At 37.9% G+C, this 16,863-nt stretch overlaps 1 protein-coding gene across 4 annotated transcripts in view; it reads left to right on the plus strand.

The window, feature by feature from the left end:
- The window catches only part of celsr1a (cadherin EGF LAG seven-pass G-type receptor 1a), a 74,648-nt gene extending 62,328 nt beyond the window's left edge, over positions 1–12,320 (plus strand). For 2 of the 4 annotated variants that reach the window (XM_060889085.1, XM_060889088.1), the window contains 17 exons: positions 4–187; positions 330–473; positions 813–993; positions 1,790–1,957; positions 2,251–2,377; positions 2,836–3,036; positions 4,463–4,637; positions 5,434–5,546; positions 5,772–5,851; positions 5,947–6,073; positions 6,666–6,791; positions 7,877–8,013; positions 8,998–9,095; positions 9,279–9,428; positions 9,545–9,784; positions 10,768–11,014; positions 11,264–12,320. In XM_060889085.1, the coding sequence (XP_060745068.1) occupies positions 4–187; positions 330–473; positions 813–993; positions 1,790–1,957; positions 2,251–2,377; positions 2,836–3,036; positions 4,463–4,637; positions 5,434–5,546; positions 5,772–5,851; positions 5,947–6,073; positions 6,666–6,791; positions 7,877–8,013; positions 8,998–9,095; positions 9,279–9,428; positions 9,545–9,784; positions 10,768–11,014; positions 11,264–11,291 (2,526 nt within the window). In that variant the 3' untranslated portion in view covers positions 11,292–12,320. Of the gene's footprint in view, positions 1–3; positions 188–329; positions 474–812; positions 994–1,789; positions 1,958–2,250; positions 2,378–2,835; positions 3,037–4,462; positions 4,638–5,433; positions 5,547–5,771; positions 5,852–5,946; positions 6,074–6,665; positions 6,792–7,876; positions 8,014–8,997; positions 9,096–9,278; positions 9,429–9,544; positions 9,785–10,767; positions 11,015–11,230 lie in introns of all 4 variants that reach the window. The other 2 variants (XM_060889086.1, XM_060889087.1) reach the window with 2 other exon arrangements.
- Positions 12,321–16,863: the final 4,543 nt, after the last annotated feature.

Below are 16,863 nucleotides of genomic sequence, written 5' to 3' on the forward strand. Positions count from 1 at the left end.
CAGAACATAGTAAAGGCAGGCAGTGCCATCTTAGACCCCAGCAATAAGGAGCACTGGGATCACATCCAGAGGACAGAGGGTGGGACGGCACACCTGCTCAGTAAGTTTGAGGATTACACCACCACTGTGGCTCGCAACATGAGGAAGACCTACCTGAAACCCTTCATCATCGTTACAGACAATATGAGTGAGTCATTTCGCCGACAGAAATAAAACACCTCATGACCAGAAATTTAAGACATTACTGAACGCTTTTTAGATGTTCAGATGTTTCAAATGTAACATGACTGTATTTAACTCATAACGATTGTTCTTCTTTACTCCTAAAGTTATGGCATTGGATTATCTGGACTTTTCCACACCAGAGGATGTAAAGATGCCTCCTTTCCAAAAGATTAAAGAGGAATATCCCAAAGAGCTGCAGTCCACTGTCCTGTTTCCAGAGTTTACCGTCAAGTCAACTCAGAACGAGGGTAAACACTTGTATGCAAGCATGCACATGAATGATCAGCACTGTCACTAAATGTGGCTGGGTTACTAATATCTTGATAATTTATTCATAACACTGCAAAGCTTTTTAAATTACCTTGTTTAAATGGCTAGTGCATTTCCGTGTTGCATTTTTAGACTAAACTCTTAATAAAGGTCATTTTTATCACAACCTTAGATATTTCACATGAAGCACAGCCGATAGTTTTAGCTTTTAGGTGTGTAAAGGTTTATAGATAAACCTATCATATATGTTATTTATTTTCCACATGATGTGAGACAGAATTATTATACCCAATCTGACACACTGCATTTCCCTGCAGTTGTTCCAACAGACGAGCCAGCACCTCAGACCCGGTCTACTGAGGAATATCATGAGACTGCTAAAAAGAGGAAGCGGGAAGCTGAAAGCCCTCATCAGTTCCCTGTGGCTGTTGTGATCGTGTACCGAACACTGGGGCAGCTGCTACCCGAGCGCTATGACCCTGATCGACGTAGCCTCAGGTACACGCTCATCCTACCATTACATTTTATCCAGATGAATTTTACAGACCTTTTTTTAATTCAAACCTCTTGAGAAAGGAGAGATATCTACTTGCCTGTCAATCAAGTTGTCTGTCAGATTAGAAAGCTCTTTTTTTTTAAATATTTAGGTGTAATATACATGAATAGGTTTTGATTTTTATATACATAAGTGTTACTTTGGGTGGACCATTGAACTGAGGGCATTATTTTACATCAATGTGACCTTTATCTTGCTTTTTTCAATATGAAACTTTAAAAAAGAAAAAAGAGTAGTATGCAAATACAGAAGCAACAACATGAGTAAAAAGTAAAGTAATGTAAAGACCTGAAATTAGCCCTTTATCACAATGAGTATAAACTGTAACGATAAAGTGATTAAGATAAAGTAACCATACATGCACTATTCATAATATCCATGCAATATTAATTCTGGGGTTTATTCCGCATTTACTCTCTGTTGATCTGAGTTGCCACTCTGTTCATGTGCACTGTCCGTGCATGGCTTTGTAGATATTTAAGGAACTATGCTTGACCTCAGAATCACACTTTATCACAACATAAAACCTTAAACCACAGTTATATCAACTACAGCATGCCTTTTCACACGGTATGCAAGCATCAGTAGTGGTTTGTTATTCCGACGAGGGCATATCCTAATATTTAGGACTGCTGGTATGCTACAGCTGTTCCTACTGATCCTGAACACTGTTTGGCCTGGAGCCAGAGATTGAGTGGGGTCTATTTCAGGAATCAGCATTGCTCTCTTTCTCTGCAGACTTCCCAATCGGCCTGTCATCAACACACCCATCATCAGCACTACAGTGCACAGTGAAGACCAACCCCTGTCCATGCCGCTGCAGAGGCCCATCACACTCGACTACACTCTGCTGGAGACAGAGGAGAGGTCTAAACCTGTGTGTGTGTTCTGGAATCACTCCATCGCGTGAGTTTGTTTTATGTGAACCTATAGTCGTAATTCTTCATGCGGGTTTGCAGTTGTTCCAGGTTTCTCTAGATGGTGCTGTGATTTAAAGCGATATTCTGATCGTCAAAATTGTAGCTAAATTAAAACTTCTGAGCCCAGTGTGTAACCATAAATGAACATTATGTAGGTGGGTATTATAGTCCACATGTAAGACTATACACTACAGTTTAGCTTTCTAGGATAAATTAGCTTACTGTATATTAACCATGTGTGTGTGTGTGTGTGTGTGTGTGTGTGTGTACGTTTTGTAGTATTGGAGGGACAGGAGGTTGGTCCTCTAAGGGCTGTGAGCTCACCTTCAGAAACAAAACCCATATCAGCTGCCAGTGCAACCATATGACCAGCTTCGCCGTGCTCATGGACATCTCCAAAAGAGAGGTAGGGTGTCAGGTGCGAACCAAATGCAGGGATAGAAGACAGACAGGGGTTTTATTAATAAAGCAACAGAACCAACAGACATAGGAAAACACTAGTCAAAATCTGAGCAAACAAAAAATACAAAAAAGACACAAGAAATCTGAAAAACATAAATCAGAGAACACCAGTTAACAAAGATGTACAACAACAAGGACTCTGCAAAAAACACTGTAGTGTGCCTACTAGTCCACACACCTAGCCCACACAACATGCATAATTATATATATATATATATATATTATATATATATATATATATATTATATGCTTTTCTGCCAATTTTTAGAGAAGAAACCTAGCTGTAATTTTCATCCACGGAAAATGTTCTGTTAAACTTGAAAGTTTAGTGTAAGCATTTCTTCTTCCTTGCTTTCTGTAATTGTTCACTACCTTGACGTCACTTCCACCGCTTTCACGCAGCATGGAGATGTGTTGCCACTGAAGATAGTCACGTATGCCACAGTCTCTGCCTCACTGCTGGCTTTGCTGATCACCTTCATTCTGCTGGCCATCCTGCGGAAGCTCCGCTCCAACCTGCACAGCATTCACAAGAACCTCGTGGCGGCGCTCTTCTTTTCCGAGCTCGTCTTCCTCATTGGCATTAACCAGACAGACAACCCGGTGAGGCTCTCTCTCTTTGCCCATTTTGATCTTCAGTCTGCAAATATAGAATATTGCTGCTATTTTACAAATAAGGTTATGTAATTTTTGAGTGTGTAAAATTTGGGTGTGTACTGTATTTGAGGAAACACATTTTGTTAGAAAAATTGTTAGCCTTGTAGCCAAATACCAAACATTTCTTGTTTAATAAAATACAAAATGAATATTTTTTTCTCTGAATATTTCCGTTTGAGGAACATTTTTTCTAGGCCTGTTTTTTGCCATTAAACTTAAGTAATTCTATCCCATAATTCTTTAATTAGGAGCTGTGTGCAGTGAGGGGTTAGGGCAAGCTGAAAGATGACAAATGACTGGGAAAAGGGTCTGTTTAGACTCAGGTGATTCACCACTGAAAAGACAGAGAGAGAGAGACATTTTATTGGTAGAGATACAATCCCTGTAATTATACTTTTTTTTAGAGCACACATACACACACACACACACACACACACACACACACACACACACACACACACTGCTCCTGCTGTTCATACCTGGAAGGCGGGCTAGATTAAAGTATTGCTGCGCTGAGTTGAGTTATTGCCCTCAGGCAGTGGCAGTCTGTAAATTGGTTGGAGCTTAGACACCATAAAAAGGTTTAGAAATACCACAGGCATCTCTTTTGTGAGCTAGATTATGTCACCTACACCAACTAATTCTTTAGACATGAATGCTCGGCTTATTACTTGTGCCATAGTTCCCATCTGTTATATTATTCTATATATTCTATTCCAGCAGCACGCTTAATAACAAACCTTTACCATTACTTGTTTTCCAGCTTTGTGCCTATGTTTGTGTTCTGATAAACAGGAAGCTGTTTGTTGTCGTATAGTCAATATTAAAGAACTCTCTCTGAAATCAACCTCTTAGCTTTAACATGGAGACAAGCAGGGACTGGTGTCTACTAGTGAAGCTATTTATAATATCATATTAATGCATACTGTTCAATCGTACTGTTTAATAGTACTTTTTCTTGTGCTGCAAAGTCCAGTTAATGGTTTCATTTAGGATTCTGTTCAGGATCTGTTCACAGTTAGCACCAAAGGGAACAGAAGGAGTTCCATTGTTTAATTCTGATTGGTTATACATACTGTGTCTACATCACATTGTGTTGGAAGAATGTCTCCAATGTTGATCTTAGCAGCATAACTACATGTAGTAAATGAAACGGTTTAATGGAAAATTAACAAAATTTCGATCCCAAATTTTATTGGATCATTTTTGGGGTTTGTTCCAATATTTAAATTACTGTGTAAACCCCATAAGCCTTTTCATTATACAATTCTATAGGTGAACAGGCACAACAGCGTTACTAGCTACACTATACATGCTACTAGATGTGCCATTCTGACATTCCCTTCTTCCTCTTTGTCTGTGATGTGTGCAGTTTGTGTGTACAGTGATTGCAATCCTGCTGCACTTCTTCTACATGTGCGTTTTTGCCTGGATGTTTGTGGAAGGCCTGCACATTTACCGTATGCTCACAGAGATGCGCAACATCAACCACGGCCACATGCGATTTTATTATGCCATCGGGTGGGGCATTCCTGCTATCATTACAGGTTAGTCACAAACTCACCCACATACACACACACATTTATATACACAGGTTATGGTGATCACCTAAAAGAGATTTTGAACTGGTATAACAGCATGTGCTTAAAAAAAAAAAAAAAAAAAAAAGGTGGCTTCTGGATTCTGGCGGCTTGTGATGACCCAGCACATATCACTCAATATCAATTTGCTTTATTTTTTCTTTAATTTGTCTTTGCACTGTAGCTTTTCATGAACTATATTATCACAGAAAACCTCCCATCTATGTAACTACACTGTTGTTACGTACAAATTGCAATGACTAAGTACAAGACAGGTAAATAAACTGGTGTACATCCATAAACATACATACACAAACAGACATGTAAAAATGCTTAACACAAACCACACCACTATGAAGTCACGCTGGAACTTGTCTCTTCTGTGAAAAAACAATTGCTGTGATCCCTGTGGGAAAGAAGCTTGTCTCTTTTTCCTTCTCTCTCTCTATCATCCTCTCTAATTTCCTGCCTTCATTCCTAATGCCACTTCAGAATCTCTCTCTATTTAGGGAGTAGTATGTGGAGCAAGATATCTCTCTCTCTCTCTCCCTCTCTCTCTGTCACACACACACAATCCTTTTCTTGCTGTCTAGTTAGAACATCTCATCTGAAGTGTATTGGATTTAGGGTATCACTTATGCCTCTAACAGTCTGTCAAAGCCAGCGCAAAACCAGGTCTAGCACACAGATGCCAGCCATACTCTTCTTCAGCCCATAAGCTGCTCTCTTTACATCCACTATGTGTGTTTGTGTGTGTTTGCAGGTCTAGCTGTTGGATTAGATCCACAAGGCTATGGCAACCCAGATTTTTGCTGGCTCTCGGTCCATGACACACTGATCTGGAGCTTCGCTGGACCCATCGCCGTTGTTGTGCTGGTCAGTGCATTACAAAATTCAGCACATGCCCAGGAAAATATTCTGAATCATGTTCACAGTAGACACTATCACTGAATTATGTATATCCTTAGTAAACCATTTACCCTTCTTCAGAAGTTTATTTATTTAATATCACACCCTTTTTGTTATATTTTTTAACTTCTAAAAAGTTCTTAGCATAAATCTCATTAAAGCTTCACACATTTGGCTTGATCTGTGTCACAGGTGAACATAGTGATCTTTGTGCTGGCAGCCAAGGCATCATGTGGACGCAGGCGCAGAAGCTTTGAGAAGTCTGGAGCCATGTGAGTGATTATATCCACATACAGACTTCAAGTATCTAGGATTTTTATGATAATCCATTTTTTAAAAATATTTGTGTGTTTGTGTGTGTGTCCAGTCCTGCTCTGCGGATGGCCTTCCTGCTCTTGCTGCTCATCAGTGCTACTTGGTTGTTGGGCCTCATGGCTGTCAACAGTAATGTCATGATCTTCCACTATCTGTTTGCCATTTTCAGCTGTTTGCAGGTGAGTTTACTAAAATAATGCCAATATGAAACACTTAGTGTAGCCATAATTCAGATTTTGCTTTCCAACAGAACATTTTTTAGCAAATGGTGAAAATATTTATTTGTAGTAACTTATGTAGTATTATATTTTAATATGTTTACTGTTACTTACTGTGAAATTAATGACTGACTTCATGTTGCAGAATATGGAAATAATACTAATTATTATTAGTATTAATAGTATTATTACTATTATTATACTAATTAAACTGGATTTCATCTAAATGTATTAGGATACATGATAAGGGTTAAGTGTAATATGTAAACCATCTTTTATGTATTTTTTTTTAGAACAAATTCTGATTGTTGATTTTGTTTTTTGACTTGAGCAAGTTCCTACAAATGTGACAGCATTTAGGGTTTTTATATATATTCTTTATTTATCAGTTAGAACATTGATAGAACATACATTTCCTCATAATAGTTTATTGTAAATGTTTCCTAAATATTATATAATAGCTAGAGAATAAACAGCTTGACCTGATCTAAAATATGGCTTTGAATTACACATCACTGGGTAACATTTGTTGGGAATTTATGTGCTTTTGCAGGGAATTTTCATATTCCTTTTCCACTGTGTGCTGAGTAAAGAAGTGAGGAAGAATCTGAAGCTCGTGTTTACAGGGAAGAAGCCGGTCCCGGATGAGTCGACTACGACACGTGCGTCTCTGCTGACTGTAAGTTTAGGATGGGGCTGTGTAGCAGAACTGAAACCTCTCAGTCACTTACACACCACGGTCTCTCTCTGACAGCATTAATGTCTGATACACTGTCTGTTGTTCGAGTACAGTATGGACTAATTAAATCTTCACATGCATTGTGAACTATTCTTGGACCTTTATTATTTTTTTCTGATTATATACATTAGCGTGTATTAACATTTTACTACTGAAAATATGGAAAAATATAAATCAAGTGTCAAGATTGATATTATTATGCCACTTGTGTTATCATTATGCCACTTGTGCACTGTAGGGAAAAGGTGACAAATGTTGCTCAGGCTGTCTACCGTCTTCAAACACACTAGCAATTTGATTGTGCAATTATCTGTATTTCAGCACATCAGCAGGAGTGTTCAACCCTACCTAATCTGTATAATGCAGACTGAAAAAATACACTGCTAGTAAAAGCATGTATATATTAGCTTAATGTTATATAGGTGCTGCTTTCTACATAAAATAGTTTTAACTAAAACGTGTTGAGTTCATTACAGGGAGCTTAATTGTTTGAGTATCAGTCTTAAAGACAAATGTGAACAGACCTGGCCTTTATAAGGCTCAGTAACTTTTAAAGGTCTCCTGTTAGACGGCTAATGACAGGAAGGTGGTACTTCCTTAATTCAGTTGAACACTGGAAACATTAAACTTTAATGTTAGCTGCGAATTGTTAGCGTTTACACAGTGTTAGTGTTTAAACAGTGTTAGTGTATCTGTCTTTAAAACTGGTACTCAAACGATAAAGCTGTAATAACCATGTTTTCTGCCTTACGAGATGGTGGCATTTCATGTCATGATTGGAAGCAGCACATAGACATATACACATACTCCTACACAAAGAGTCAGCTAAGATTGACATGCTTTAAATAGCAAAGGTGGATAATTCATATTTTTTTTGCAGGATACTTGTTTTTGAATAACAAGATTTCAGTTTAATTTAATCCATTGTTTACATTCAGAATGCAATATGAGATAATAATATGAATCTTTGTTTTATTACTATTGGCAACGGTGCATCATCATTCTTCTTTTTCCCCCATTCCCAGCGCTCCCTGAACTGCAACAACACTTACACAGAGGATGGAACAATGTTCCGCTCAGCAATCGGAGAGTCCACCGTGTCTCTGGAGAGCACCATCAGGTCAGCCAAGAGCCACAGCGGCTACCTCTCTTACACTTTCAGGTAACAGCCTGCTGCATGCATGGCACTGCCACACCTTTCCTCTTTTTTTCTCTCACCAACGCTCTCTGTTTTTTCTCTAATTCCTTTACTCTTGTTGTTATCCCTTGCTCTTTTTTCTCTCGAATGCCTGACATACCTACTCTAACTTTTTCATGATTTTATGTAAAACAATCCTTAAACTCTTTTGGCTCAAGCGCATGGCACTGCCACAGCTCTACAACACTGAAGTTTTACACACACACACATGCATGCACACACACACACACACACACACAAACACAATGTAACTGCACTGATTTAATTTCATCCTTCAGTATGATATTACTGCTATCAAGTCCTATTCAGAACAGAAATCAGGTATACAGCCACTTAATCTGCCACTGTAATCTTTAAATTATGTCTGACTAAGGCAGAGTGGTAATCGTTTGGGAAATTTTGAGCCCAACTAGAACAGACTCGGACATGTAGCTTAAGTGCCTCCAGCTATCACATCAGTCATCAGGAGTCAGTAGAAGTGCAGTGCTTTGTTGTAGCTACACACTGAAAAGCCTAGAATTACCAATAGGGGTTGTTGAGATCAGTGTCAGATTGGTGACAGTAATTTATTAGTCTGAAATACACAGCTGGGGTTTCAGTATTAAACCTTCTTATTCAGGAAGTCAACACATTGTGGCAGGTTTTAGAAGGCTAGGCAACTTTACACTATATCATAAACTCTAGTTAAATTCACCAAATAAGATAAGTTAAGTTGTGTCCCAAATGATGTCCTGCGCACTATGCACTTACTCCATGCACTGTGTACTACGTAAAGCATATGTATGCAATGATGGAAGGGATAAATGGATGAGTGGATGTATGGAAGGATGGATAAATAGGATAACAGGGATGTAGCTCCTTGTTCATTTCTCACTGTATTTCTCTATTCTGTTTAATCATCTCTCCGCATCCTCTTTCTCTCTATCCCTCACTCTCTCACAAACACAGAGATGACCAGAAGCCCAGCGTCTCTTCGGGAACAGCGAAAGCAGGACTAACAGACATTGATGGCTCCTTGTTCCACCGCAACGGAACTAAGACGGATGGTACAAGATCTTTCTTAATTCTCGTTTTAACATTAGATCACATTTTATTGCTTTGTTTCAGGAACATGTTTGTGTAAACATGTTTCTAAAACCTAGTTTGTAAAGATGGGCAGCCATTTTGCAGCAGTTCCACTGACTGAGTTATGCTTGTATGTTGCGTTGTTTTTTGTGTGCTGTTCTCAGACTCAGACTCAGACAGCGAGCTATCTGTAGATGAGCACAGCAGCTCCTACGCTTCGTCCCACTCCTCTGACAGTGAGGATGATGATGAAGAAATCCATATGAAGCCCAAGTGGAACAATGAGCGACAGCCACTACACAGCACTCCAAAAGGTTCTGCAGTTTATTTATTAATCAGCACTGTACATAAACAGATTAGTCAAGGAAGATATGTGCTTTTCTTTTCTCATATATTGTATTCACTTATCTCTCTCTCCTTTACACCACAGTGGACTCAGTGTCTAATCACATGAAGCCGTACTGGCCTGCTGAGGCCACAACAGCGAGTGACAGTGAGGAGGCCGGAGGGGCAGAGAGACTGAGGGTGGAGACAAAAGTGAATGTGGAGCTCCATCAGGAGAACAAACTGAACCATATTGGAGAACCACCTCAGGATAAGGACTCATCAAGCAAAGATGGGGGAACCAGTAACCAGACAAACAGCAACCACCAGCCAGAACAGAGGAAGGGTGAGGAAAGAAATAACATTTAATATAATTGTTTGTTGGACATAGGACAATTTTTGTCTGTTATCAGATACAACTGGTACCTCAAACAAATTTGGAAACCAACATTCCTACCAATAAACATGGTGTTATTTTGTAAGGCCATTCATTGATATGAAGGATGGCTGGATGGATGGATGGAATAGATGGAATGTTATATAAATAGGTATATACAGTAAATAGCTGAAAGGACAGACGAATGGAAAATGTATAGAGAGATGTATGGAGAGCTGGACTGACATGAGGATATATAGATGACATGCAGAGGGCTTCGATGGGATGCTGGATGTATGTATGTATGGATGGATGGATGGATGGATGGATGGATGGATGGATGGATGCATGGATGGATGGGTGAATGATTAAACTGATGTGAGGCTACATTGGTTATATGTAGATAATATAGAAGTAATGCTAAATGGATGGATGGATGGATGGATGGATGTGAGGCTAGAACACATTATAATATCTCATATAACTGCTGCTATTATATTAAGTGTTCATACCTATATTTTTGCTCATGTACTTTAGAATATACAGTCGGTAGTGTTTTGTATTGTTTGTTTGCACTGTCTTTTGTCTTGCACTGTTTGCACCAGGTTGCACAAATGCACTTTATGTGGCTAGGACTAACTTACTTAAGTCCTTAGCTCTGTTTTTGTTCTATGTAGCAAACGTTGTCTCAATTTACTGTTTACTGCAACAGCTATATATGGTTGAAATGACAAAAAAATCTTCTTGTCTTGACTTTACTTGATAAGTTGAAAGGAGTTGGGACAGATGAGATGTCTGGCTGGCTGCATGTATGGTAAATGATTTGTTATGTGGACACACTGGATGTTGGATGGATGGGAATGTTGATAGGTAGAAGGATGATGGGATGGATGGATAACATTATACATTTGTTTGTTTTTATACATCTGTTTATAACTCCTTTTTGTCCACAGGTATCCTGAAGAACAAGATCACATATCCTCCACCACTTTCAGACAAGAACATGAAGAACAAACTGAGAGAGAAACTTTCAGACTACAACCCTCCTACCATCTCTTCACACACGGCACCTGTAACCCCCAGTGATGGTGTTAACAGTCATAATGTCCTCATCAAAAACCCCCACCGTCTTGTGACTTCCAGAGAGCAGCAGAACGGAGTTGTCCTGAACATCAACGGAGGAAACCAGTCAGACTCAGAGTAAGCAGTCATGTAACCCCTAACAATATGACATAACACAATCTTTTATGCTTGTGAAAAACATTTTTCTCTTTACCTACACTTTTGCATGGACTTTTGTCCCATCTGCCTGTAGCCCTACCTGAAATCCCATCTAACCAGCATGTTGTCACTCACTCCATCTCTTATGTCTTTCTTTTTCTCCATCCCTCGCTTTTTCTCTTTTTTTCCTCCCAGAGGCAGTAATGAAACCTCAATCTGACCCAGCAGGAAGCCAGAGGAGTCTTTCCCTGCATAAAGGAGGCTCTCTACATAATACAGAAGAGCAGAGAAGTGGAGATAGGGGCAACCTGACGGAAAGAATGATAAACATGTTTTATGGATCTCCTGGCCTCTCTTTCTCAACCTCTGTAACTCCATTGGAGAACAGTATTACTGCAGACTTCTGCTTGCCTGGGACCGAAACATAAATGACAAAAGGGAATGTATAAAACTGAACTTGAGGCGATACGCACTGTGCCAAACTGCTGCAAGATGTGTAGACTACATCCCCCACGATGCTGAGCTGTATGCTACAAATGACTCGAGCTAAAAACTACTAAATGTGATAAAGGATGCTATCACTAGTACTTATCTGAACTGAATGAGTGGGAAAGACTTCAGATAAAACTTGTGTGCTAAAAAGACTTTTAGTTAATGCAAATATGAGCTGAATTTTTCACCAAGTGCCCTAGTCTGTGTCTGTCCTCCGAGAGGAGTTTTGTTTTGTAATTATGTAGATAATGGTGAAAATGACTATTTTGTATATGGACTGTTTTTGTGAGTTTTCAGGCACATTTTATAATGATTTTTTTTAAGATAACATACAGTGCAACTCAATGGAAGTTAACATAGTTAACTTTTGGGTCACTCTGGTGCCTTAGAGTTCACAAGATGACAACAAACTTCATTTCGCTTTCTTCTTGTGCACACTTCCCTTAATGCAGACGAAAGATGCGATATTTTTTATAGTAAATTATGAAATGTGAAGAGTTAGTGATTAATTCAAATTAAAAATTTAATGTGTTTGCCATGTTTTTATGAAATCTTTTAACTGGACATGAGAGGACTGAAATATAAGAAAACACTGGGCTCTTAGTGCTGTCATTTTGTTTCCCCATTCTGTTAGAACCACTTCAGTGTTTTGAAGCAGTCCTGAACACTGTTGCTTGTGTTTTTTCATACTTTCCATAAGACACTGGAATTCTTGTAAAATATGTATATTTATTTTGTATGGAATTGAGACACTGGACAATGATTGCAGCTATATAATTAAACCTTATTTGGAGTTTTCTATTTTCTTTCTACTTTGCCCTGTGGTGCAAACATAGTATGATGAATGTAAATCAGATGTCAATGTAAAGAAATATGCAAATGCTTGTAAAAGACAAGAAGAAGATGTTGAAGATAATGTCAACATTTTATATTTTAAATTCTCATGCATAGTCCAGATTTGGATGTATTCATTTGGCTGATTCAATTATACAGAATGACCTCCATTTTTAAGGCAGAATCCAATTCGAGTTGTTGAAATCATTTGAAACTTTATAAAATGTCTTTCTGAAAATTTGAAATTGTATAAAATCCTTTTAAAAGTGAAAATGATCAGTGCTGCAGTTGTAACATGTCCTTTTAAGAAACATAGGTATGTTATTGCAACAGAAAATATAACAGCCAATCATGTTCCAACATGCAAATACAACCCAAACTGATTCACCAAAGTGCTGTTTACAAAATGCAAGTTCATAGAAATCAAAAATATTTGATAGATCCTGATAAATTATTATTTCCACTAATAATTATTAGCATAATATCAGTAACTACTCAGCACAAAGAGGTATTTTAAAAATTAACTGATCTGCGTGCTGAAGAGAAACATGCCTAGTTATGCAAACAGACACAGTGAAAAGCAGAGTTTAGGGTTTTTCATAAGAATAGGAATAACAACAGCACACAAATTTTTATAACACAAAAATATACACACACACAAAATAATGGGATTGCTGATGTTGCTAATGCTCAGCAGTGCAACAAACTTTCAAAGCAGCAGTCAGATAAATGATCAGGTAAAATTTACAAGTTTGATCATGTGGCAACAAATATAAGTATCTTTAAGAAATAAAAATGCCATTTTCGTGGTTTATGGGTTGTTCAACATGTAGCGTTAAAGCCTCACAGCTCCAGGGTCCCTGGTTTGATCATAAACTCGGGGTTCCTCAAGGGTTCACTGGTTTCCTTCCACCTTCCAAAAACATGCCAGTAGCTGGACTGTCTATGCTAATTTGCCTTGTGCCTTGTACCCATTGTACTGATTGATCCACCACAGTTCTGGCCAGGATAAAGCAGTTACTGACTGAATAAAGTAGCTCTTGGTTATGATAGAATAAAAATCAGCTGGTTGCTATTTCTTGTAATCCAATGTGACTTACACCGATATGGACATTTCCATACACTCTATTCTCAGCCATTGCTCAATGTTCAGAATAATTCTTCAATATGTATGTGTAGAATTTAGAAATGCAGCTCTGTTTGTCCCTGTGAAAACTCTCCTGGTAAAACTGACCTGTAAAAATTCCTTAGTTACCCCTGCATCTCAGTCGAGTTGAACACAGCTGCTGTACATATTTTTCAGAGGTAACAGATAGAACAAAGCTACAATAACTAAAGCCACATGGGAAAGTGCTCTTCATGCTCAGCTTTTCCACATACAGCCCTGTGTTCTTCACTCAGCTGCAGATTTTTAATTAATCTATATATATATATATATATATATATATATATATATATATATATATATATATATATATATATATATATATTACTGCCCTACTTAAAACCCCTGACTGAAAGCAAGTGTAAGGGGTTGAAATTCTGAGGTAGAATCAGAGCAGACATATTTCAGCAGGCACATAAAATCCATAATGACTCCTCATGGCTAATGACAATAAAGGTACATTCCTAAGCTCTCTCACACACACACACACACACACACACACACACACGCACGCGCGCACGCACACACACACACACACACACACACACACACACAGGACACAGATTAGCCTGACGGAGGGAGATGTCAGTGAGGGCCGGGGTCTGGGCCTCTTTTCTGTCACAGCGTAAGAGTAGACGGGCAGGTAGAGTTTCAGTGGGCTTAAGAGATGTCAGTCACCGTGGTAACAATAGATTTCCTTCATCTGAAAGCAGTGGGGAAAAAGCTTACGTACCAGTTACCGCTAGAATGATGTAGAGAGAGATTTGGAGTGGATAAGGGGGTGAGATAGAAGGACATTACTCAGAGTGATACAGGAATCAACAAGCTAGAAAGTGCCCACAGGATATGACTTACTGTAATATATCTCTCTGGTAAATTCCACTATCTAGTGTGCTAAGTAAAGTTAAAGCTAAACTAAGGTACTCTGTAGACTTCAAAAGAAACAGACAAGTTTTTTTTCCTGTCAGTACATAAATGTATTTGTATTTATATGGAACTTAACTGAAGAGTTAGCTTAGGTTAATGGAAACAAGACTATATCGCTAAGTACTCTGATAAAAGAAAGTTTCATCATTTTTAAGGCACTTTAAGGATTTTTAACACTCAATTCTGTACAAATAAAGGCTTTTAGTAACAACCTTTTTGTAAAAAGCTGTTGTGTAATTTTATAAATGGTTAGCATATGCTGATTTCATATATGTAATCCTTTTTGTATAGTGCCATCCAGCCATTCCGACTCCTCTGACCAGTATTAGACATCGGCCTAAATCACAAGCCTAGTTCCTATCCCAGGGAGTAAACTGACATTAGCAAAATGTCTATTTTAGATGGTTATATTAGGCCTTTTTTTCTAAACAGTGGCAAAGAGACAATTTACATAGCAATCCTGCCATCACTGGCGAGGTGCATTTAAGATCACTGGATGTCTGTTGGGCCTGATGATCTAACTGTTACTGGACTTTCTCTTTGCTGTGTATGCAATGTTATTTTTCAATCCTGTGGTTACTAGAAGCAGTGCAGCTTCTCAGAGGTATGTGGGTAGGTTGACATAAGAGAACAAGTGCTTTCAATTATTTAGGTGTGGGAGGTGTGCTGCACCTGGGAGACACCCACATTATCTACAGCTCCATCAAAGTCTAACAAAGAAACAGGAGCCAGGAAGGCAGGAAGGGTCTCTCTCTCTCTCTCTCTCTCTCTCTCTCTCTCTCTCTCTCTCTCTCTCTCTCTCTCTCTCTCTCTGCTGAGCAGGTGAATGCTGTAGATGCACTAAGTAGAAATGCTCTCACATAAGGCAGGGGTATGAGAGCTGGGACCGGAAGTTTTGGTTAGTCCCAAGGTTAAAGAAAATGTATTGAGATGCTAACTTCTATTTTAACATAGACCAACATTGTGATATCTTTATGCAGTTTTAAAATGGAAAAACTTAGAATGCTTGCTTTATTTATTTATTTATTTATTTATTTATTTATTTATTTATTTATCTATCTATTTATTTATTTATTTATTTATCTATCTATCTATTTATTTATTTATTTATTTATTTATTTATTTATTTATTTATTTATTTATTTATTTATGTATTTATTATTAGTATTATTAGTATTATTAGTATTATTATTATTATTAATGTTTTAGTGTATCTATCTATTTATTTATTTATTATTATTTTTATTTATTTATTACAAAAAAGTGTAACCAGAAAGAACTTAATGTGTACACTTGTTACCATTTTATTCTTTGTTAACAACAACAACAACAACAACAATAACAACAACAACAACAACACTTTTCCTACACAAATTACTTTCTCAGTATAGTTAATTCTATGTATTAACTCTAAAATAAGAAATAACGAAGCAAAGAGGTTTTTTTTTTTAAAAATAAGCTTTAGGTGCCACCTACTGGTCTTAATGTAGAATTCATTTGCTTAATTTCCCTCAGCTAATAAAATGACGTCCTCAGTTTGTCTACTGAATGTCCACAAATCCAGTAGAGTATGGTCCAGTAAACTTGACATTACAAATGAAATTACAAACTTGACATAAACAAATGACATTAAGAACTTCTATCTTCTATTACAAAAAAAGTTTAAAAGCCATACTCCAAACACACAAGATAGGAATATACATGGTTTTAAAGTCCTCACATTTTAGGATAAATCTGTAGCACATTTTGGTTATTGTATTAAGCAGTACTACTGACACAACTGCTGAGGAATGAAAACTGGTAGGAGGAACACTTGGATATCAATCCATTTTCTGTATTGCTTATCCTTATCCTTGCTTATCATAACACAATGTGGTGAACACCATGTCACAATCACACACATGGTCACACACCGATTAACTCACTAGAGACAATTTAGAAATGCTCATCGGCCTACAAATGCATGTCTTTGGATTTGACAAGGAAACCAGAGTACCCCGAGGACACCCCTGAAGCACATTCAACATTCAAACTCTGCACAAACAGGGCAGAGGTGGGGATTAAACTCCCAGCCCTGGAGTTGAGAGGCAAACATGCTTTTCTTTTTCTTCACTGCTGAAGAAATTCAGCTTAGACTTTCTGTCCAGACTCTAGTTGCTAAAGCACAGATCAAGCTGGTCCTACTGACAGACAGACTTTATATGCTTCTACAGTATGCAGTATTCAATACAGTTTATATGCAAAACATGTTCAGGTCTTTTCAGTTGAGTTCAATAGATTTCTTAAAGTTAAGCAATCATTTCTTCTTGTCTTATAGCCTCAAAATTGAAATGTCAAACTAATGGTGTATTCCCTGGAGATTCCCTTTACATTTTTTCACAAGGGACCCATGTGGATGCTTTCTTATGCA

This window comes from Tachysurus vachellii, chromosome 16 (assembly GCF_030014155.1).
Source record: "Tachysurus vachellii isolate PV-2020 chromosome 16, HZAU_Pvac_v1, whole genome shotgun sequence".
Taxonomy (NCBI): Eukaryota; Metazoa; Chordata; class Actinopteri; order Siluriformes; family Bagridae; genus Tachysurus; species Tachysurus vachellii.